The sequence below is a fragment of the Brachionichthys hirsutus genome, unplaced genomic scaffold, assembly GCF_040956055.1.
Source record: "Brachionichthys hirsutus isolate HB-005 unplaced genomic scaffold, CSIRO-AGI_Bhir_v1 contig_797, whole genome shotgun sequence".
NCBI lineage: Eukaryota > Metazoa > Chordata > Actinopteri > Lophiiformes > Brachionichthyidae > Brachionichthys > Brachionichthys hirsutus.
This window is the reverse complement of record NW_027180329.1, coordinates 226,470-249,230: the sequence shown is the minus strand read 5'-3', so window position 1 is coordinate 249,230 and position 22,761 is coordinate 226,470. Positions and strand designations below refer to the sequence as shown.

General features: G+C 40.4%; 1 protein-coding gene across 1 annotated transcript in view; it reads right to left on the bottom strand.

Annotated features, from left to right (window-relative positions):
- The window catches only part of LOC137912900 (protein eyes shut homolog), a 112,887-nt gene that overhangs the window by 4,524 nt on the left and 85,602 nt on the right, over positions 1-22,761 (bottom strand). Inside the window, exons 40-45 of the mRNA XM_068757025.1 lie at positions 17,044-17,152; positions 14,089-14,312; positions 7,908-8,080; positions 3,036-3,218; positions 1,829-1,995; positions 408-552 (exon numbers count right to left, since the gene is read on the bottom strand). Of these exons, the coding sequence (XP_068613126.1) occupies positions 408-552; positions 1,829-1,995; positions 3,036-3,218; positions 7,908-8,080; positions 14,089-14,312; positions 17,044-17,152 (1,001 nt within the window). The remainder of the gene's footprint in view (positions 1-407; positions 553-1,828; positions 1,996-3,035; positions 3,219-7,907; positions 8,081-14,088; positions 14,313-17,043; positions 17,153-22,761) is intronic.

Here is a 22,761-nt window from a genome sequence, read left to right as displayed (position 1 = left end):
CATCATTACGGTTATGGCAATTTTGCCTCACGGCTCTGCACATTTGCAGGCACAATGAATGCTCTCCAGAATGCATTTCGACATTAGGTCACTGGAGAGAAAGCATAAACGGCGCTGATGATGACAAAGATTATTAGCATGGCACCCTTGATGAAGGAACTTATCAGCAGCGAATTGGATTTGCACACAACACAAGGCTGCACAGGTAGCGATTAAAGGACGCACGCAGGATGAGCCAAAAAGCTCTGGTCTGGTCTCGTACACAGGCCGAGCCTGTAACTCCATTTTCATTACGCAGCTCCCTCTCTGCTTACAAAGAGACAGAGGTCCTGGGAGAAACCACAAGTCCAAGCGCTCTCACCCCAGACAGCAGCGTTGGGGTTGTAATAAAGCTGTCGTAGTCTTACCCTGAAAGCCGCGACGGAACCTGGAGCCAAGCGGCAGCAGTTCAGGGGTGTACTCATTATATCCGCCCACAAAGAGCCGATGGAATATACTGAGGCCCTCCAGGGGTCCCGGAGACGATCCCGTTCTGTTGCGTTGTGCATCAACCTTGGAAAGACACAATACAAAATCAATACTCAAGATAGAGTTTAACAACCGTAGGCATGGTTATTATTATTTATACAAAACTGTGCAAAAGTTGGCAAAATGTCCAACCTCGGATTAATCAGATATTCATACTTTCCAGTTATTATTCAGGGTAATTTACTCCTCTGTTATCACCTCTGTAATAAAATAAATGAAAAAAAAATATTCAAGGCATTTATTAGCAAGCAGCAAAGGCTGAATCGATGTTGTGACACAGATCCTGCAGATTTTTCCTCTCCGCTTTAGAAGATGTGAACATTCTGACCAAAAATAATGCTGCTACAAAGAAACCTGATTTGTTCCAGGAGAACATTCGCGTTCACTATAGTAGCAATTACCACCGAAATACCACCAGCTCCAATAAATCCATAATGTTTATGTAGCATTTACAGAGGACAATATATAAAAGTGACAAATCAAAGGAACAGGGAGAAAAGATTGGTAAGAATTACAGTTTCTGACTATATTTCCCCGCTGGGTTATTATTCAATTGGTTCATCCGGTCATCTTTATATAACTCTAGATCAGCTTCTGCTGCCATTTTCTACAGGAAAAAATAACAGCTCTTTCTATACATCTGATTTTATCTCGCTCTTGTGTTCATTCATGTATCCTATAATCTGTGAAAGAGGTGGATTAAAAATGTTTTTTAATTATTTTTTAAATCTTTGATTTTTCTTCTGTCTGTGAAATTATTATTTTTTCAGCCAAGTTTAAGTAGGTGAAAAGAAGGTTTTGCCTGAATAAGGTTCCATTTTCCTCTGTGTAACAAGCGGAAAAAGGAATTAGAACAAGAATTACCCTGATAAAAACTTTTCTTTTGTACATTTTCATTGCAAAAATAGCAAAACCTTGCCACTTAGGGCTTTCACTGATTGCATCATCAGACGTTTTGAACATTTGAAGGTTTTTTAGAAAACGTATAATTGCATCATACTTTCACAAGAAAAACAAGCGCGTCAATATTTTTTAAATAAACCCGTCACACAGGTTTACTCATAATACACAGTTTTAATGCAATAAAATAAAATAAAAAATTAAATACTTGGTTAGCTTTTTAGATTACCTTTGAAACCCCAGTTTGGAAATCACTATTTTAGAAGAAGTATAAGTTGTTCTGTTTAGTTTGTGGCAGCCAACAAGATTCCTAGTTGGATTTCTAAAAGCATCTTGTGTCCAGTATCTAGGCAGGCACCTAAAACTATGCTTCGAAAAGTGGAGCTTTTCTCCTCGTCACCTTCAGCCATCCTGATTTCTTGGACCTTCCGAACGTAACGGTGTGAATGTTGATGCGGTGGTTCAGTCGGTCACTGACGATGGTTGCCACACCCGATCCGAGGTTGAATCTGTGCACAATTCTGCCATTTCGTATCCCCAAAACGAGGAAGTCATCGCCATTGTTGCCTGGAAACCCCAGAAAAAAAATTGGCCTGTTTTTAATAAAACAACATTTTTAATTAAACATCTTCAAAAATCCACCAAGCTCTCATTTTCATAAAAAAAAAAAAACTCATTAGAAACATAAATTCTTGATATTTAGAACAAATGCTAAATTTCTCGCTTTGAGATGGGCATTACATTTCCATGTGTCAAATGTGTCGTTATTTATTCTGCCTGTTTGAGTTGATGCTACTTGATCACTCCGATGAGAAAATGATCTCTGCTCCTTTATGATGATCAAAAGAAGCTGCTTTGTTAAACCAAGTATCATGTGAATCGTTTATATTGAGTCTATTCCTGCACTTCCCCTTTGAATTTGCACCATTTCTTGAGTGCTCCTCTTTTAGCTGACAAGATTTTGATTATTCATATTCCCCTTCACCTTGATGAATTGTACTCTCAAGAGAAAACAACTGCCACAGCTCTACAAGATCTTGTCCCACCACCCCCCCCCCCCCTTCTTTAGACGAAACAGTGCCAAACTGGTGACACAGAGGTTACCTACAACTCCATGTGACCCCCCCACAGAGAGGAGATCCTGATTTGACTTGATGGCTGCGGACAGCTTTACATCACAGCCACACCTCAAAGCCTGCTTAATGCCATTAGTGCCGATGCTTTAGAATTAGATTCCCTCGCCATGTGTTCATTTCATTGCAGCAATTCCAAGATATCCCCTTTGAAAGTCAAAAACAATAACAGTTTAGTTGGAGATCCACTAATTGCTGTACTGCAGGCAGGCTCATTATTAAAGTCTCAAAATGTGCCAAGAAATAAAAGCCGTCGGGAATCCACTTGATTAGCGGATCACAGAGGAGAGTGGAATCTATTAGATAGCACATTACCAGCCTCAAAATGACGAAGACACGTCTTTTAAAATCCTAAATGAAGTTTGACAATGAAGATCCAGCCGAGGAGACATCTCAAAGTTGTTTTCCCTCTTTTCATTCAACCCGCAAGGATTATTTGTAAATTGCTGTGCGGGTGTCTAGATTAGATCTCACCTTGTCCTTTATGCCCAGCAAACATCATTAGGTTGTCTTTCACAGCAGATGAATTATTGGCAAGTGTGAACTTCAGCTTGAACTCGTAGGAAAACCTGAGGCTCGCGATGGAGGAATGAGCCACAAAGGAGGTGTGACCAAACTCATCGCTTCCACTGAATCTGGGACGAGTTATATTGAGAGCTGCAAAGCAAACACAGACACAAACACGTCTGCGTTCAAACAAGAAGGGTGTTCAGTGATCGAGGCGTCTGCACGTGTGGCAATCTTGTGTAAATTAGCAGAAAACTGGTCTGACTCTTCATCTTCTCCCTCCTCCCCGTTGCCAAAAGATGGCACTATTGCCGCACATAAAAGCATCTCCTTTTCCAAACGCCATTACATGATGACCTATTTCCAAATAGTATCACCTCTACAGTCCTATTCTATTTTCATTAAAAGCTTTTTAGGGCAGATTCTGGCAAGCAAAAATATAGCCCACACTCAATGCACACTAAATGCAGCAATGCGAATCATAAATCTCAAATTCCGTTATTCAGAATGCAAAAACTACTCCACCGACATGCCCGTCAACTTGATCTGACGTTAAGTACTTACGGTAACCCCCGGTGTCAAATATCTACATCCTCGGTTAAATATCGGGATTAAATACCTGATTAGATATCTAAAAGTCCACACTAGCCCATCAGAACCGAAGAACCTTCTGAGAGGAGGAACATCTTTAAGCTCTTCCTAAGTCCAGTTGACTTTATTCGACACAGAGATCTACCATGGCCTGGATGACTGAGACTCTTCACAGACACAATGCAAGGCATTCAATATAAATTCCCCTCACTCCCTCAAAATGACATGCTGCCATGCATTTTAGTTTATTTATATATTTATGTATTTTTGTCTGTGTGTCCACACAGCAGTGGGAAATCAAACCCAAAACTGCACATCTTGCTCACTGGAAACGCCTTGCACATTCCTCTGCAGCCCCCGGCGATGGCTGAGAAGGCTTCAGAGCCCCCCTCTGTGATGCCCTCAGCTCTGTTTGGCTGCTAAATTATTAACACTGTTGGAAATGCTTCTGTTATCATCTCCAGTCTGCTTGAGCTTTATTTGCCTATTGTTTTCACTCAATGGCCTAAGTGTTACAGCTGAAGCTTGTTTTCATCATTTGGTGTGCGTGTGTGTGCGTGTGTGTGTGTGTTCTTGTTCGCTCAGGCCAGATACAAACACGTCAACAATTATTACTAAATTAAATGACCGTAATCTATTTACCGCGTTCATGGAAAAAGTACCCATGAGCCTTAAGTACAAATTAATTACAGACCTGAACAGATCCACAATGATAATCTCATAGTACAGATTATGACCACAAATGCATGAAAAATGTTTTGCATTAATTTTAAATGACCAATTAACATCTGGTTAAGTTAAGGATGCACAAGTCAAAGTACAAATTGTCCCAGGACTGGCCACAATCTGGTCACAGGTTCTTATATATCTTGACAATCATAATATTGTGAATTACCCTAATGTGGTAAACAGGGCAAAATAGTGAACCCAAAACAATAGTTTCATAATTCTAACACAGATTTTCCATTTTAATTTGGCATGGGGTGTTGATTTTGGGTTCATGTTCTGCTTTTCTAAAGCGTAACCCCCACCTGTCCACATTTTATTGAATATATATATTATATTGAAAAGACACTAGTGGACTTTAAAAATTCAAAATTTCATAAGTATCCTGCAGGCAGGATTAATCTTATCCAGCATCAAGCCAGTGAAAAGGTTGACTTTATGACAGCACCTGCTACGTTTTAGTCTGAAAAGCTGCGTTCATTCACATCACAGACGTCCACAATCAGTCTTGTGATGTAGACACTGATAAGGTTTGTAGATGTGAATTACTGGGTATATTCTGTTCATGGCACTCATTCACCCACTCATTCTCAGAAATGTGGCATGAATATTATGTTTGACGTAAAAATACAAAGCCGGCAAAAAATTATTGAGGTTCAATGGTTTGCAGCTACACTCCCACGCAGAGCTTCTCGTTGCTCACCCATCATGTGCAGCACTAGGGCTTACAGAACATATTATTTACCGTCTGGAATGCAGTGAAATAAATGTATAAAGCAGCGCACTGCTCAATAATGACGTAGCATTTCCACTTTGCCGCATATTTGCGTAATATGGTGCAAAGCAGCAGGAGAGGCAGAAGAAAAACAGAATGACATGCGGTGCCAGATTGTGAAATGCATTCTGCATGTGCATGGCGTGCATCTCGACTGCCACAGAGCAGCTGGCGGAAACAGCACTTTTTCTATGTCGGGGATGCTGTATTAAATATGCAATTGTAGTCTTTTCAATCCTCTAGAATTGGAAAGAAAAAAGAAAGATCATTGATTAAGTAAACTGAAAACTATACTTAAGTGCTGATGCAGAATAATGCTGTAACATGTTTAGACATAGGGGTTAAAACAATTAAAATGTATCTCTGAAAATGTGATGTACTAAAAAAAAAGATTTAATTGCATAATGTTTTGTCTATTCATAGCCGTCGTGCCTGTATTATTTTTCTTGCAAAACTTTTCCTCACTTCCTGGAGGCAGGCCTATGATTAACATATCCTTCCTCCTCTGGCAACATCTCAAATTAAAACGATAATTGCAGTAATCAATAATACCATTAGCAAACAAGACAATGCGTGACAAACAATGACTGGATCTGAGACACAGGAACATGGTAGAACTCGCAGGACTCGTGTCACATGCCGTGTTTTGTCATCGGTGCTTCTTTTATTGCTATTTATTCTGATCATGAATCTTTTACAGCAGGTACGGGCAAATTGTGTACAAAGATAGACCATTAATAATTCTGAGTGAAGTCACATAAAACATTCATTAATGTTTCATGGAGTGGATTCTTGAGGCTCTCCGGCACGACTCCACCTCGTCTTCCCCTTCCTCTATTTCCTGCTTGTTCATAAACCAACCTCATGCATTCAAGTGTGCATGTGAACTAAGAAAAAACATTATTTTATCTAGGAAAGACATTTAGCTCTTTAATGTTTACTGCTGGGCAAACAACCATTGCAATTTTTAAAAAGAAAAACGGGAATTTACAAAGGCAATTATTTTTGCTGCGAGTACAAGGGACATAAAAGCAAAGGGAAGGAAAGGGACTCTAGGAGTAATGAGTTTTGCTTCTGATCTCATCAGATGTACATGATTAAAATTCAAATTTCACTCATACTTTAGTGTGAAGGTGGAAGGTCAGATTACGCCGTACGGCACGTGGTTCTGGATAATCGATTTATATGTCAAGCCCCCTGGTGCTCCCACAGCGAGTCCAGTAGTGAAAAATCCCCTGTTTGTGAAATTGTAATGGATTTCCTGAGCCGCCTTAAATTACAGATTCAAGTCTTAAAAAATGTCTAATTAATTATCTATTAGCTATTAGCAACATTTTATGGCTAAGTACAAAATCTATGACCTTCAGGTATGCTGCCAGCTCTGCCAGGCAGAGCTTTGAGCTAAATATTAGTTCACTAGTATTTGTAACTGTGCACATTACAGCTAAGACAGATGTTAGCATATGCTTATTAGCAATCAACATAAGCAGTACAAGTCATGCCAATATTTTGTATGAGTGCATTTATTGTTAATCGACCACGTCCAACATGGATCGCTCAGTCGATGCTTTTAGAATTCATAGAAGACAAATTGATAGGATCGAGTTGTTTCATGACGCCATCTCGTGCACGCTCTACCTCACTATCGTTTCCACTCTTCAAAAGTTCACCAATTTGACCGTTCATACGTCACCAGGGTCATCAGCCACCACCACCACCAGCACTGTCTGGTCTCCAGTAGGGGATATTCATCTTGTTGCTGCCGAGGATAGACGCCCTTCCATCTCAATCTTCCTGAAGATTCTAAGCACCAAATACTTTCCAACAAACTAATTATGACAGACTGTATCTTTTAATGTACTGTAATAAACATTCTTATTTAGTTCAACCACTAGTCTCGCCTGACTGAAATGCCAGTGTGGACTGATGGGTAAACTAAACTTTGGCGGCTGACGATGCTGAGCCTCAGTTGTAAATTTTGGAATGTATTAAAACCACTGTTTTTTTAATTCACGCTTGACTGTTTGGATTTTCTTGTTTTTTGTGCATACCTTTCTGAGGGTCATGATGTCCTATTTGCAAACACGTGGCAATTAATGTCTTTTCCCCCTTTGCTAGACAAATGCAAAATAAAGGATAACTGATCTGGGCAAGGTTAAAATGCCAGAAGCAACAAATTTGTCCTTGTGGTTACAAATCCGCATTTCATCCCCTGTGATGACATCATTTTTCACGGCTGTGGTGTTGTGTGACATAAAATTAAATGTCAGGATATTTGTGCTGTACAATACTCTAAGAGGAAACGGAAAACCTAACAAACTAGTGACCACAGACAGGCTGAAGTTTGTCCGTGCATCTTAGTAACTGCTGAAAAACTTCGGGACAAATTAACATCCCAGTGAACAACAAAGGCCTGACAGTTTAAGAAAATAGTTCATGAGAAAGGTTGCTCTGTGTCAATGTCACACAAATTACAGTTGTTGGGAAATAAGATCTTATTAAGGGAGATAAGTCCTTGGAATATAATAGCAACTGTGAGTTTTGCTTTGATTATATGACTTTGTTGCTGGAGGAAGGCCCTTCTGCCTTTTCAGCACAATTTAATTTCATTAATCCCTTTACTTTACAACAGACTCCCATTCTGCCAACTGCTCAGGGCTCTCATCCACCAACTGTGTGCACATCATTCTCTTAATAAAGCTGCTAAATCTGCACTTCAATTATCTGTGAAGCATTTCAACACTTACATTTGTCACACAGTAGACCCTGCCTTCCATAGGGGCAGAGACACACAGCCTCTAATGGCGACTTTGGGATGCATGTGGCTCCATGACCACAGGGGTTGCGCTCACAGGCGTTGAATTGGCACAGGCGTCCCGCGTAGAGCGTTGTGCACTCACAGAACCAGTCCTCAGCGTCACTAAATGTGTAGACACAGAGGGAGGCATCATTAGACCAGAGGTAAAGATGGACCATGACATCACAGCAGCATCGCTTCATGTTTTACTAGCTCACACAGCAGCTGATAAGTAATGATCAGACAACAAACCCCGTGATGCTTGAACAATTTGAATAAATGTGACCAGCCTGATGTATGACACCTGCTGGAAGTCGACCGTTTGTGTGAATGTGCATAGAGTGGCTGAGAAATGCAAGTCTAGTTAAGAATGTATTTATCTTTGTAGCGCCTCCTGGTGAACACATGTCACCTCAAAAAAAAAAAAAAAAAAAAATGGCAGCAGATGAATAGTAGTACGTCATGAATCTTTGCTCCATTTGTATGCACGTGCTTTCTATCGTGGCGAGAAGACAACGGTGATCAAGCATCTAAAGTAATATGCATACAGGAGCTTTATAAAATACTCGGAGATGTGTGCAACTGGGAGGGGTATACCATCAGATACAAGAAGCATTGGTGGGGTTTCTGTTTATGAATTAATAATGTGTTTTGAGCTGCATCCCGGCAGGATTTAGTTTGCTTTTTGAGAAATGGCCTTCTTGAAATGAAATATTTACATTCTGTCAGCAGAGTTGAACATTGTCAGAAATAACTGTACTGAAGTACAAAAGCATGTTCTATAATGCAGTATTAAATTTCCTGTGCATGATTATTAAAATCAATGTGTTTCTCGTGCGAATTTCAAGACTTTAAGTCACAGTGATTCGTAGCTGCACAACATCGCTCCCTGCTGTGTGACTGTTATCTCCCAAACAGCCGTCATGTGCTGAACGAAACAGAACAGCCATTGTTGTTTGTATACGCTTTTACAACATGAATCATACACGATATAAAATGGCATTGCTCCTGGTACAATCCCAATGTTTCAGATCTTTGAGTGTTGTGGGCTTTCTGTAATCTGTGGATGGAGCACTGCTCATGTGAGCCGACGTTTTGTGGGACAAGAATGCAAAATAAATAGGCTCATATTACAAAAGAATCACATTGGAAGAGGCAGCGATATTCAACTTGAGAGAATTTGCCGGCTTTATTGGGTGACTGAAGCTTCTTTACAGTACGAAGACGAAAATGGCATATGTTCGTCTTTGCAAGGGATATACCTTTGTGTCCTCCTGGAACAATTTAGATCCTCGTAAGCATTATATATTTTTTTACAATTAACATTATTTACGGGAAGATAATGCATTGTCGAATGGCTTGTTTATAAGCGCTAAAACCAGACAGCAGAAAATGCCGTCTCCAGAAAAGGTAGGAGAAGGAGCATAGCGGAAAACACTCGAGTTTAATGGGCCTAATCAAACTCTTGGATGTGTGGGGTGACAAAAGGTTATTTTAATTTGGCTGAGGTAATCACTTTGATTGTGAAATTGTTGTACTTCTTTGCAAACTAATCTGAATGTGTTAATCACCCACACCCTTACAGCTGGCACTTGTCCCTTTCTCTTGTAATGTATAGAAAAGTATGGCCAAAGGACAGGCTGGATAAATGATTGAGGAAGACGACGTTTCTTATTTAAGGAGCACCAGATAAAATAATGAATAATTCACTGCGTAGCTCACGATACCCCTGTCAGCCAAACAATAAGCTGTGTGGCCAAAGGCATCTATCAATTGAATCCCTTTTAAGTTCTTTACATAACACCTCTTTTCAAGCACGAGTTGCTAATCAAATCTATTTCTACAGTAAGGCACTGATGGGGCTACAGCCATGACATTCTTCAGTTCTCGGAATGAAAGCATTTATAGCCCACTTCATGCTTCACTAAAATAAAAAAAGAACCATTGGGTTTAGCAGACATTATTTGTCAAAGAACTGCTTTGGTACTAAATTGCATTTTGCTTTCCAGTATCGCGAACAGCCAATTGGACACCGTACAGAGTTTATGATTCTTGGTGGGGAAAATCAATTGACATCCAGACTAGTTCTTCACTCAATTATTTGCCTTCTGAATTTGAGCTCGGGGATGAAGTGGGATTTACACATGGCATTCACACGACGCAAGCAGGCTCCTATTTTAGCAAGGCAGCTGTTCGATATTTCACTGACCTCTTCTGGGCACCTTTCGCAAACATTTACTTGGTGGTGAAAAAAGGATGATGTCGGTAAGGTCTTCAGGAATATACTGCTATAGTGAAGCACTCTGTTGGATGACACTTAGAATAAACTTCTCGAAAGGAGGCATGACGAGGGAGAAAAACTTTTCTCAAGGGATCAATACAATAGTTCTTGGGTCTAAACTAGAACACGGCACTCTCTGCAGAAAACTGTCTTTCTGTAACACTTTGAAAGTATATTCACGTTTATATTCTGCACTTTTCATTGTGCCAGCATATATATATATTTTTCATTTCTAAACCTAAAAGAAACCTTACCACGCTAACAGAGCATTGCCCTTTTCATAAACTGAATGTGAAGCTGCTGCGTCTCAAGAACGAAGCCGTTAATGTACTTTCACCTTTATTTTTGTCTGCACAAAGTCAGTTCATCCACCGTCTCTGATGTTCACTGCGTGCCGTGAGGGGACACTATCATGGGTCTTCTCTTACACCAGTGCATACATGTTGCAACAAGCAAGCTGTTCACGGGCCAAGTGATGCCAAGCTCTGTCTTCTTTTGTGTTCAGACACAACATAAAAAAAAAAAAAAACGTTAAGATGCACTTTTGCAACAACCAAAAGTAAAAGCGTGGGAGGAAGTAGACAAAAAAACAACTCAAACTCAACAAAAAAATGACAAATGGATGAGAGATAAAATAGATCTGACAGAAGGAAGCTCAGGCAATAAGTAAAAAAAAAAGATTGGCATACGGAAGACTGGCTCGTTCTGGAATATAAGATGATGTTTTCGTAACACCTCGCTGCAGAGACACAAATTTCACCTTCAGACCACAGCTTTGATGACGTACGCAGGCACATGCATGTATATTTTACGGCATGTGAACTACAGTATATTTGAATCGAAGTATTTAATGATATTCAAAGAAAGTTTATGTGTAATACTTCTGCTGGAATGCCAAATACTGTCCTTATCTAGCAGCTTTTAATCTGACCAGTCACACAAACTGCTTTCGAACACAAGCCACCATTCCCCCATTCACACAGAGACTACCATGAAAGGAAGATGTTCATCAGAGCAATATCCATTCAAGAACTCACCCACACGCTGACCTTCCAATAAGCGGATATGGCTCCAACTCCAGAGCCACAGCATTGTTGTTTTGAATGAAGTCGTCCTCCAAATTAAAAGTCAGAAACACAATATACTCTTTAAGGAAGGAGCGCTCTCTGGACGTATTTTTCAGGGACACCACACACGAGATGATACTTTTGTTTGCTTCTTACGGTTAATTAAAATAATTGTTTCTTGGACCTTGAAATGTTTTATAGGTACTTTGAAACAAGTATAGCCAGAACCCGGATCAAGATCAAATCTGTTTTACATTGCAGGCAGTCAAATGAGAGATTTCACTGCAGAGCAGAGATTTGTGTGCAACTGAAGCTGGAGCATCACAGAATGAGCAAAGCATCATCTCCACTACAGCCAATTCTCGCTAATTGCTCCTCCTGCCTACATGAATTCATGAAAGTCAGAATGATATATTTACAGCTTCAATATGTGCATGTGGGTTGGAGACATCTACTGTATTTACAGCACACTGATGAAATAAAAAGGTCGTCGTCTTTGACTCCGGACCGCCTCATTTCTTATGTTGGTTTGGTGCCACTTGAATACCTAATATGTATCATATAAGCGACTGTTCTCGCAGGTTTCATACTGAAATGTCAAAACACCTCCTGATAAAGGGACAGTGTAAAAGATGCCCTGTCAAACACACTATCAAAAGCCTCTTCATTCTAATATGTCAGGGCGATCCAGAGGAACTCACATAATGAGGAGAGCTCCTTGAACTCCTCATGACCCCCTTCATGGTATATGGTTCAAGAGGATATCACATTACTGCATATTAATCATCACAGATAATTGCGAAGCCCGTTCCTTTGCACACGACAAGACAATGTCCACAACGCCACCAGCACTTCAGTTGGAATTCTGAGAGACGCTCATACCAGTATTCATGGTGTCCCCCTTTCATGTCCCGTTTAAAAAAAAGCAAATGGTAATATAAAGTATCTTAACACGGTGAAGAACACATTTATGTCAGATATATTAAATGATGAGAAAGAGCATCATATGGGGTTAATGTATTCCAAAACACAAGCAGAATTGCTGGTTAGTGGGGTATAATGGCAGCACCAGGCCACGCCTTTACTGGGCATTAAAGGTACAGAAAAAAGGCCTGAACAGGTTCAGACTTCTTGAGTTGATAAAGCAATTCACCGGTTACTTTGCCAGTAAATCATCTGAAAATGTAACTAACTGATATTTATATCGATATTTAAAATCGAGGGGATTACACACAAGAACAAAGCACAAGCATAAATTGACTTCCAATGACAAGAGACAACAGTAGAGCTGCTGGGTGCCACAGTCTAAAAGGATTTTTATGTGCAATAGAATGTATTTTTTTGATCGCTGTGACAGCCATGAAAAGCATAAAAACTAAAAAGCATCTTCACATTGATGTGGTGGAGAAGGTAAGGTTTGCTTAGACAACAGCATTTATTTACAGTCCTGTTTGTGTCTTCCTGTGTTTCCCTCTGTTTAGCTGTTCTGCACCAACTTGTGCAAAAATAAAGAAAGCTGTCTGGTTCCTCTGCAGCTAAACGCTCCACTTATCACCTTCTAGTATCAAAGTTTGTCAGCTGAATACTGTAGAGTGGGAGTTTAGTGCTTTCTCACTCAATATTAAGGCACAGCTAAGGAGCCAGAAGCTCATGGTGATCCTTTTCTGTGGATTCATCACTATACCATTGTTAATATTAAATATTCATCATAGCAGCTTTAAAGATTTAGATCTTGTGGATGTGCTCTTCTGAGGATGCAGGTAATATAAATCCAGATAAGTCACCGATGGAGCGCGTCGGCCATACAATGTGAAGCCCTGAATTCACCACCGGGATTCAGATGGAAATCTTCAGTCTGAGCAGCAAGTTGAATAACGTGATCAGATGGCCAACTTCTGACCGACCACGCTTCCCGTGCCAGTCTCTCACTCTGCCATCACACTGCAGCTAGCAGTTTCCTTTGCACCAGGATTTTGGTTGATACATATTTATCTTGTGATGTAGATTTAATTGGTGCAGTGTTAAGCTTGGAGCACTTTCAACAACACTGAAAAAATGATCAGCTTGCAAAGCTGCAGAGTTCGAAACAGCTTGTAAATCCATCAGAGTAAGAGTATTTGGAAATACAGTTAGATGCAACTTTCGATGGAAAGACTGATTTGTCATTTCCAAATAAGATGCAGCTCATCCTTAAAGAACACCTACATCCATCTGGTGATGGTAAATCGCCATAGGGATGTTCCAATCACGTGTTTCACCCTTTGATGCATTTACCAATCAATTCATGTTGACGTCCTGTTGCCGAAGCCCATTCTGATATTTCCCAGGGAAAAGTTAGAATAGAGGAGACCTAAAGTGAAATTAATCCTAGGTAGATAACACTGGCTTGACAGGTCAGCATTAAGAAATGGTTGCTGTTGGGAACGGTTGCCAGAACTGTTGTTTGATTTGCTGGCTGAGTTCGTGTGCGCTCAAAGCCTCCGCAGCACAGCGACAGCCATATTTTTAGAGACAGAGACAACAATTTAATCTGGAATATATATTCCTACAGCAAAAGGCTGCTTTGTAACAAGTCCTGTTTCACACTGATTCACGAGGACACGAGGTCTAACAGCTGGTCTAACACGGAGCTCAATATTGACTTCAGCATCTTTGTTGTCATTGGACATAATTTTATAAGCTTTGTTTGCTTGACAGGTTCACCTAATTTCTTCCATGTTAATTATCATTATTACCAAAGAAAACCGTATGTTAAGTATTTTTTTATGTCACTATAAATGTACCTGACACAGGTTCCTCCGTTACGACAGGGAAGGTGTTGGCAGACAGGTGGGTCACAGTTCTTGATGTTTCTCCCTCTCACTGCCTCACCCAATAGGAACATCTCCTTTGAGTTGACCCGAAGCTCTCTTATGCATCCAATGAATCTCCTCCCTCCCTTTGTACGCCCATCTTGCTTCTCCCAGTGGGATGAAACATCCCCAAGAAATATGGGTCCAAAAGTACCCTGCAAGAGCCGAAGTGGAAAGTCAGTGATCAGCGTTGCTGCACAGAAAATCACACTAAATCACACAATGTACGTCTCCCTTCAAGTAAGAAGTAAAACACAGCTCCTAATATTTGCACATGTGTGTATTAAGATTACTATTAAACCGAAAATACCATATAATAAATTAAGATCAACAAGAAGGTTTAACACTATTAGATATTACGGAATTTTACAGGTAAGAAAACAATTATATAGAAACATTATATAATAAAACACACCCTGCAATGAGAGAAAGGTACAATAGTCATAATATCCAAAGTAATGAAGTAAGTCTTCTTAATGTATAAGGAAATTGGGGAGAATTAATGTAGATAAATTCAGTGAGGTTGCAGCTTATTGTACCATAATGGTCAATTTAACAAGCTGCACAGGAAATGTAGAGCAGAGATCTCATATTAGTGCTCAATTATATTACTTGTGACCTCCGGTAGTCAAAATGAAGACTAAATAGCACTTTAATGATAACTTTAATAATGATAATTGATTTATAAGGATAAATCCATATTACAGTGTGACAGTAGATGTTGAGATAACACTCCAAATCAGTGTCAAAGTGGATCCCGCACTCTAATATGTTAGGATATGCAGAGTATAAATCATCCCTTATAGCAATTCCTATAAGATCACAGTACCCCTTTAATTTAAGCAATTTCTTTAGTTCAGCGGAAATACATTTGTTAACATGCACACTCGAGCTATGGCACAGACGACATCATTTAAAATGTTCCATGGACGGCTTTAACTACAGCATATTTGTCAGACTATGAAAAGACATTGATGTCAGGTTATCTCACAGAAGTAAAAATGTCACCGCAAAGTTACGAGCCCTAAAAGTGCCCTTAACGAAGCTTCGGATGCAAACACAATCATGAGTACAACTGTGTTTCATGTGATGCGATAAGCCACGAGCCGTTAGCGTTGCCTGACGATGCAGGCGGATGTGGGATGACTTTGTGTGCCTTCAAATGTGTTTACCATGTTCAGTGGGAGTCCATTTGAAAAACCCACTGATGTAATATTCATGACTGCTGTAAGTGGGCGACTTTAAGAGTACTGTATTCTAATGCTTGAGATAAATGTGAAGGCAGCAGCAGCTATTGTAGCCTCTATCTAATTATCATGGCGTTATTTTACACGATTTGCGCAGTAATTTGCACTAAAAGCTTTCAAGAAAGCCGGCTTGATGAAAATGACTTTGGTTGAGGGTCAAAAGGCTTTGCAATCTGTCAGCTTCAGATGACAACAAAGTGCAGCTGACATTGTACCTTAGTACAGTAGCTTCTCTTACTGCTCTATTCCCACACGTGTTAGTTTCTGCTTTGCCCGCAGTAGGTAATTTAATTTAATTAGCTCGCAGCCCATCTGAGCCCTGACTACAATCAAGACTCGTTCCTCTGCTACATCTTTCACTATATCTAAGTTGTGCTTATCCATTAGTTTGCAATGAAAGTTGGCAAAGGGTAACTGGCAGCAACCATGGCATCTAAATGTGGCAAAGATGCATGTGTAATGGATAGGCTATCAAGGAAGCAAAAAGGAAAAGGAAACATCCTCTAATCATCTCAATTTAGAAGGCTATAAATCACATTGGGGGTCGGGGTGGTGGTGGTGGGCATATCTAGCCTGTGGGAAGGTTGAGCCCCACTCCGCGTCTTTAAAAGTGAAAAACAAAATTATTAATTTAATAACAAATACAGGTGTTGTTAATCAAATTAATGAGGCAGAGTGAAAAGACCAGCCTGTGATTAACAAGTGAGAACTGCTTAAGTGCTCCTCACACGCTTCCCATTAAGGTCATTATTTGCAGAGTGCGAGCACCTTGGCAAATCGTGTAACAGGTGCCCGCGCTTTTCACGGGAGTCGTTGCTGCTATTTAAACAACATGTAAGATATAGTCTTTGGATATATGCGGTTAATCTGCTCATAATGCTGCTGTCGTAAGGTCTGCCAGTGATTAAAGGCAAACAAATCAATTGCAAACGCATGCAATCCGCAGTTTAGCTCTGCCGACAAACATACGTTCATGCAGCATGATCTCATACAGAGTCAACACCTTAAACAGCGTCATTTACCATTCATGGAGATGAGGAATGATGCACTTCATGCTGGTATCATTAACAAAACAATACATTTCAATGTCTTAATTAATGAAACGTTTTAATTGGCAACAAGCAATATAAAACTGGCAAAATGAGGATATCAGAGACTCTCTACCCTGGATTGTAACACTAAATAATTATCTTCAGGCCACTTTGAGAAGAACAAGAAAAAAAAGCAAGCCAGCAATTCAGCAGGGCTGCCAAAGCAAACCGAAAACTAATGCGAGGTCATCCAGCAAAAAGCTTGAATCTGGCTCAGCTTGTATTTGAGCACATCATCTGTGAAGCCGCTGCGGCGGCGCCCAATTAAATATGTGCATCTTCACATTCCTGCTCGAGTCCTCTGTCAGGAATTAATGAAAAACATTTAGATTCTGCAAAATGCTTTTAAAAGTATTGACACTCATGAATGGAGAAGCAAATAGCTTAATGTCGAGAAGTCATGCATGTCAAAATGTTCTACTGTTTTAGCTCACATTTTAATATCTCTGAAGACAATGAGATTCAAACAGCATGATCACGGGTTAGAAAATGCTAATTCAAGTACATGGGTTTTACTAAGGGTTGATGTGGCTTGCAGGTCCGTTTACCTCTGACACGGGGTGTGACACGTTCTCCTCGAGACGCCGAGCTGTGCCATTATCAGCACTTATTTCAATCATACATGACCCTCCGTGTTTGCCAACAGGGAGATTGTATCTGCACAGAGAGAACAGAGAGAGACCAGTGTCAGTAGAAAATGATGCCGTATCTGATGCTCGCAACAAATCCAGCAAAGTCGGAAAAACATCCTGATAGAGACAGCGGTAGTGAAGAGAGGTGAAGCTGCCAATGTGGCCGGTAAATGGGTTCTATAAACCGACAATGTATGACTTCTTATAGATTTCACACTATTTTCTGAGAGGCTTTATTCACTTGTCGATTGGGATGGAAGCAATGGTGCATCCACCACTAACACCCCAAACCCAGGAGACACAAAATAAATAGAGACAGAGAATGGCTTCCATTGTTGGATAGAAACAATGCACCCAGAAATAGGCTTCTGCACTGCACTGCAGTGATATTGCTCAAGTTGTTGTACCTTGGTAGACATGAATAAACACAGGAATACTTCCAAATACATGAATTAATCTAGACAAGTTGAATTTACATGATCAAGCACACATCTACATCAACAATAACAATAATATGGTAATAATAATAATAATAATAATAATTATAATAATTCACACACAACAAACATGATCATGTGTCTAAGTACTCATTATGTCATTCAAGATTAATTTACGGTAAAAATGAGGGCACAAAATATATATACACTATAGAAGTAATGAATAGGAAGACAATTTTGTTATTTGACCCCCAGTGTCTCTCTGGGGAAATACTTTACTATATATAATTGTACTAGTCATTAATGTTGCAGCCGTAATGTTAAGTAGCTGGTCTATTTGTGTCATATACCAGCTTTGTGAGAGTCAAGTGATTCCCTCGCTCCAATTCATCATTAGCTTTACTCCGGCAATATACCAGTGTCTTTGTAGGGCCCTATATTATGCAGGGGGTCGGAACCACGCACATATCCATGATAGTATTCCACACGATGAATTTTCTTCCACTGGTTTACTCATTGTTTGCTCCTAAATGTGCAAAACATGTAATTTTTATCTTTGCAAAATATGCATCATTCATTCATCTGTTTTTCCACCACAAAACCGTTGATGATGACAAACCCTCACGTGTGCTTTAATGGCGAGATGGAGAATATCAGACTAATCCCCCCACTCCAATCTGACACATCCTTCAGGCAATCACATGCAAACAACATGAGGTCGGCAAATTACGGGCATATAAATCAGGTGAGCTGCTGTGAACATAAACAGAGGGTGGATGTGGCTCAGTGGCTGTTGTTCGAGTGATTGTGTGTTACTTGTGACTGCTCCAACAGCAAGTGGCACCACGCATGGTCCATTGTAGAAACCCTTGTGTGAAATGGTAAATGCTAACGTGTGTTGTAATGCACTTTGATTGGTCAATCAGACTAGAAAGGCACCAAATAAGTACACTTACACATACACCTACACACACACCCACACACACACACACACACAGTAAAATTACATTCGTGTCAGTTTGTGAAATGCAACACAGAAAATGGAGCCTACTCTGATTCTGAAGTTAATGTCATATTGTAATGTAAATGGTGATTTCTGAAAAATGAAATTGCCACATTATTTTAAAACACAAAAAAGATCCCAAATGAAATGAAATTATTGCAATATTGCAATCCCAGTGTTTGCAGAGCAAGAACTGAGTGGAAGGTGTGTTGGAGCTATTTTGGTGCTTACTACAGTTGAGCTGCTAATGTTGCTCCCTGCGAGACACGGAGCTCATGCTCACTAGGCAAACAGGATGATGTTGCCTGATGAACTCTCGTGAGCTGTTTGAATGCTCCGCCGGGTTCATTTACATTGGTCTTTCTCTCAGGCAAAAATGACTATTTATGAAGATGTCGATGGCTACTTTACTCTGTCTACTCGCTAGATGGGGATGAATATGCCCCACAGTCCCACATCATCATCACCACAACACACACACACACACAAGTCATGCAAACGACAAACCGCAGTGGGTTTCATTACACAAACAAACATATGAGAGAATCAGAAGAAAAATAGGCCGTGGCTTGTCTAATGCTGAGATGAAGCACTGTGTAATTTCGTATTGCTCCCTGCGCACCATTCAATGTTGGGTCTCACAGGACCAACGCCAGCACATTCCCAACTCGAGGTAAACAAACAAAAATTTATGAATATTTGATTTTCCCCAAGCACCCAAAACCACAATATGTGAGCATTTCAACTTACTTCATCATCACTTATGCATTTCTTCATCTGGCTAATGCGCTAATCACTTGCGATTTGTCATTTCTAACATTCTCATTTTGCTCATGCATTGTGTGTGAGACTAATTCCGTGCTACTGCATCACTGCAACTTTCCAGAGGATACCCACTGAAATATTACCTGCAATGTTAGGGGACCTGGCAAATATTTTCAGCACGGCACCTCTACACAGAGGCATTTGTTAAACGTGACGGTAAGGTGTTTGTCTTTACAATGCTACTTGAAGGCACTTCCTTCACAGTCCCTTGCAGAAAATGAATAATGAGAGAGGATCATCATTAAAATATTACTATTGCATAAAACATCTGAGGCTACTGACAACAGATGAGAGTAAAACATCAAGCATTTGCACTGTTTCCATTGCAACAGTTTCCACTGGCTGACAGAATTGATTGATTCTTTAAAAAAAATGGGTTATTATTCATATCAGATCTCAGATTCTTTCAAAAAGCAAGTTAGCAGTTAGAGTCTATTAGTTGTTCAACCAAAGCTCAGTAGTGTGTACAGTCAGAAGGTAAATAGGTCATAGTCATACATAATATGTTTGAAATATAAGCACCTCCTTTTACCGTGATATTGCTTTTTTTTTTCCTTCATAAAAAGGCTTCAGAGTTGGGCATTACATTTGACCTGGGAGAGACAATAAACCTCCATGTGTTTACAACATTTTTTATTGTGTAATCACACTCCACACCACCAGCACAAGAGCCCAGGAGGGATGTGTTGGTTGTTGTTTTACTCGAGTGCAAAAAGACCTGTGTCCGACCGTAATCTCCACCTACGTTGACTGTAATGCCTGATCTGGCTCTGGTGCAGTGACTTTCTCACACGCAGCACTGCAGTATTTGCTGCATAATTTGTGTTGTGACTGGCAAGCCTCAATTAATTTGGGTGGCCTGTGTTCCATCATTTTATCTCCCTCAGTACAATTAGACGAGGCAAAGCAAGCCTCTTGACATAGCGGCATAACAAAAAAGACGATCCCAGTGAGCAGGCATGGTGGCTGCTTGTCTACTTTGTCCTTGTCGATACAATGGACAATGCTTGTGTGACTGATAAACACACACTAACCCAGATTGTGCCCAGATTTGGTTCAGAGATGTGGATTCAAAAACAAGCAATTTAATACTATCACCTCACTCTTCCCCCACGTACCTGGCACGTTTCCAAAATGTATTTATGCCTCCCCGTTATTCAAGTGATTAGAGCCCAGGGCGAGGGGGGGGTAGTTCCCTCCAAACTGGATGGCACTAAAGATGGGATCCGTCCACTTTTTCGTAAAAAAAAAATCAATGACTGCTTCCTAATTGTTTTTCCAAATTATAAAGTGACTACTTTAATTTTGAGTTGCATATAACCTATAAAACGCAGAGTTGACCAATGTTTTCTTATAGGATGATATGATGATGGTGAGTAATTTCATAGGTTTCTGTGATATTAATAAAACATAAAAATAAAAATAAACTAATACACCGGATCTCAAATTTGTTCCGATTTTGAAATGTTAATTCTTCTTTCAGTAGTTTTCTTTTAAGGGAAATTTTCATACGCACTTTTATGTTTTAAAAACATTATATATACCGTATTTTCCGGATTATAAGTCACGGTTTTTTTCATAGTTTGGTCGGGGGTGCGACTTATAAATCGGAGCGACTTATATATGCTTTTTTTTACAAAATCTGCGAGCGCAGAGACAGTAGCCTACACATTTCTATAACAGGTGTTACAGGGAACTCTGTGACCCGTCAGAATCTGTCGCGGTTTCTGGAGGTTCAGAGTTATCTGTCACACCTGTTATCTAAAAACACAAATTAGAAGGGCTGAATGAAAATGTCGCCGAAAAGAAAGTCATATTCCGCGGCTTACAAGCTTCAGATAGTGAAATATGGAGCCGAAAACGGCAATCGAGCAGCAGAAAGAAAGTTTGGAGTGAGCGAAAAACTTGTAAGGGACTGGCGAAAAGCGGAGGTTACGCTTACTGAAATGAAGAAAACAAAGAAAGCTAATCGCGGGCGACAAGCTAGGTGGCCGCAGTTGGAGGAACGAGTTCACGCATGGGTGCTTGAACAACGTGCTGCTGGGAGAGGTTTGTCAACGGTGCAGTTGCGTCTCCGCGCCCAGGTGGTTGCCAAGGAGGTGAATATAAACGGCTTTGCGGGAGGACCTTCTTGGTGTTACCGCTTCATGCAACACAAACGCCTCTCTATCAGAGCAAGGACGACACTGTCCCAAAAACTGCCAGCGGACTTCCAAGCCAAGGTTGACAGTTTCCGCGCGTTCATTGAAAAGCATGTAAGTGATCACAACGTGACACCGGATCATATTATTAACATGGACGAGGTCCCCCTCACTTTTGACATCCCCATGGGCCGAAGTGTTGCAGAGAAAGGGCAAAAAAGTGTGAATATCGTTACAACTGGTCATGAGAGATCACACTTCACAGTGGTGCTGGCATGTTGTGGAGACGGATCAAAACTGCCACTGATGGTCATTTTCAAACGAAAAACCATGCCAAAAATCCAATCCTCCTCAGTTGAAGTCGCCGTGAACGAGAAAGGGTGGATTGATCAAGAAATGATGAACTTGTGGCTTACAAAGTGCTACAATAAGCGACCGGATGGCTTCTTTAGAGCACGCAAAGCTCTGCTTGTGATGGATAGCATGAGAGCGCACATCACACCACAGTTAAAAAATAAATTAAAAGTTTTCAACTCCATACCTGCCATCATCCCTGGAGGCTTAACCAAAATACTCCAGCCACTTGATATCTCCGTGAATAGGAGCTTTAAGTCAGTTTTGCGTAACCTGTGGGAGCAGTGGATGACGGATGGAGAGCACAGCTTCACGGCAACCGGGAGAATGCGCCATGCAACTTTCCTGGAAGTCATTGAATGGATCGACAAAGCATGGGCTTCAGTGACAACCGTAACCATCCTGTCGGGATTCAGAAAGGCTGGAATAATTGGAACTGCAACTGACGACGAGTCTGATGTAAGCGACGTAGAAGAGGAAGCGGCGTCTTGTCTACCTGCCGAGTTGGGGGAGTTGTTCAAAAGTGACACCGAGGATGAAGATTTCCTTGGATTTCGTGATTCGGAGTAAAACCTGATATTTTGGTAAACTTGTTAGCATGTTCTTTGTGCTATATGTTGTTTGGTGTTGGATTTTATCAAATAAATTTTCCCCAAAAATGCGACTTATCCTCCAGTGCGACCTATATATGTTTTTTTCTTCTTAATTATGCATTTTTTGGCTGGTGCGACCTACAATCCGGAGCGACGTATAATCCAAAAAATACGGTATATATATTAAGCAGTTTTTCCTATACTAGACAGGACAGCGATCCAATAATGGCAGCATTAATTTGAGGCCCACCTGCTCTGCTCCACAGGTGGATGGGTTCCTG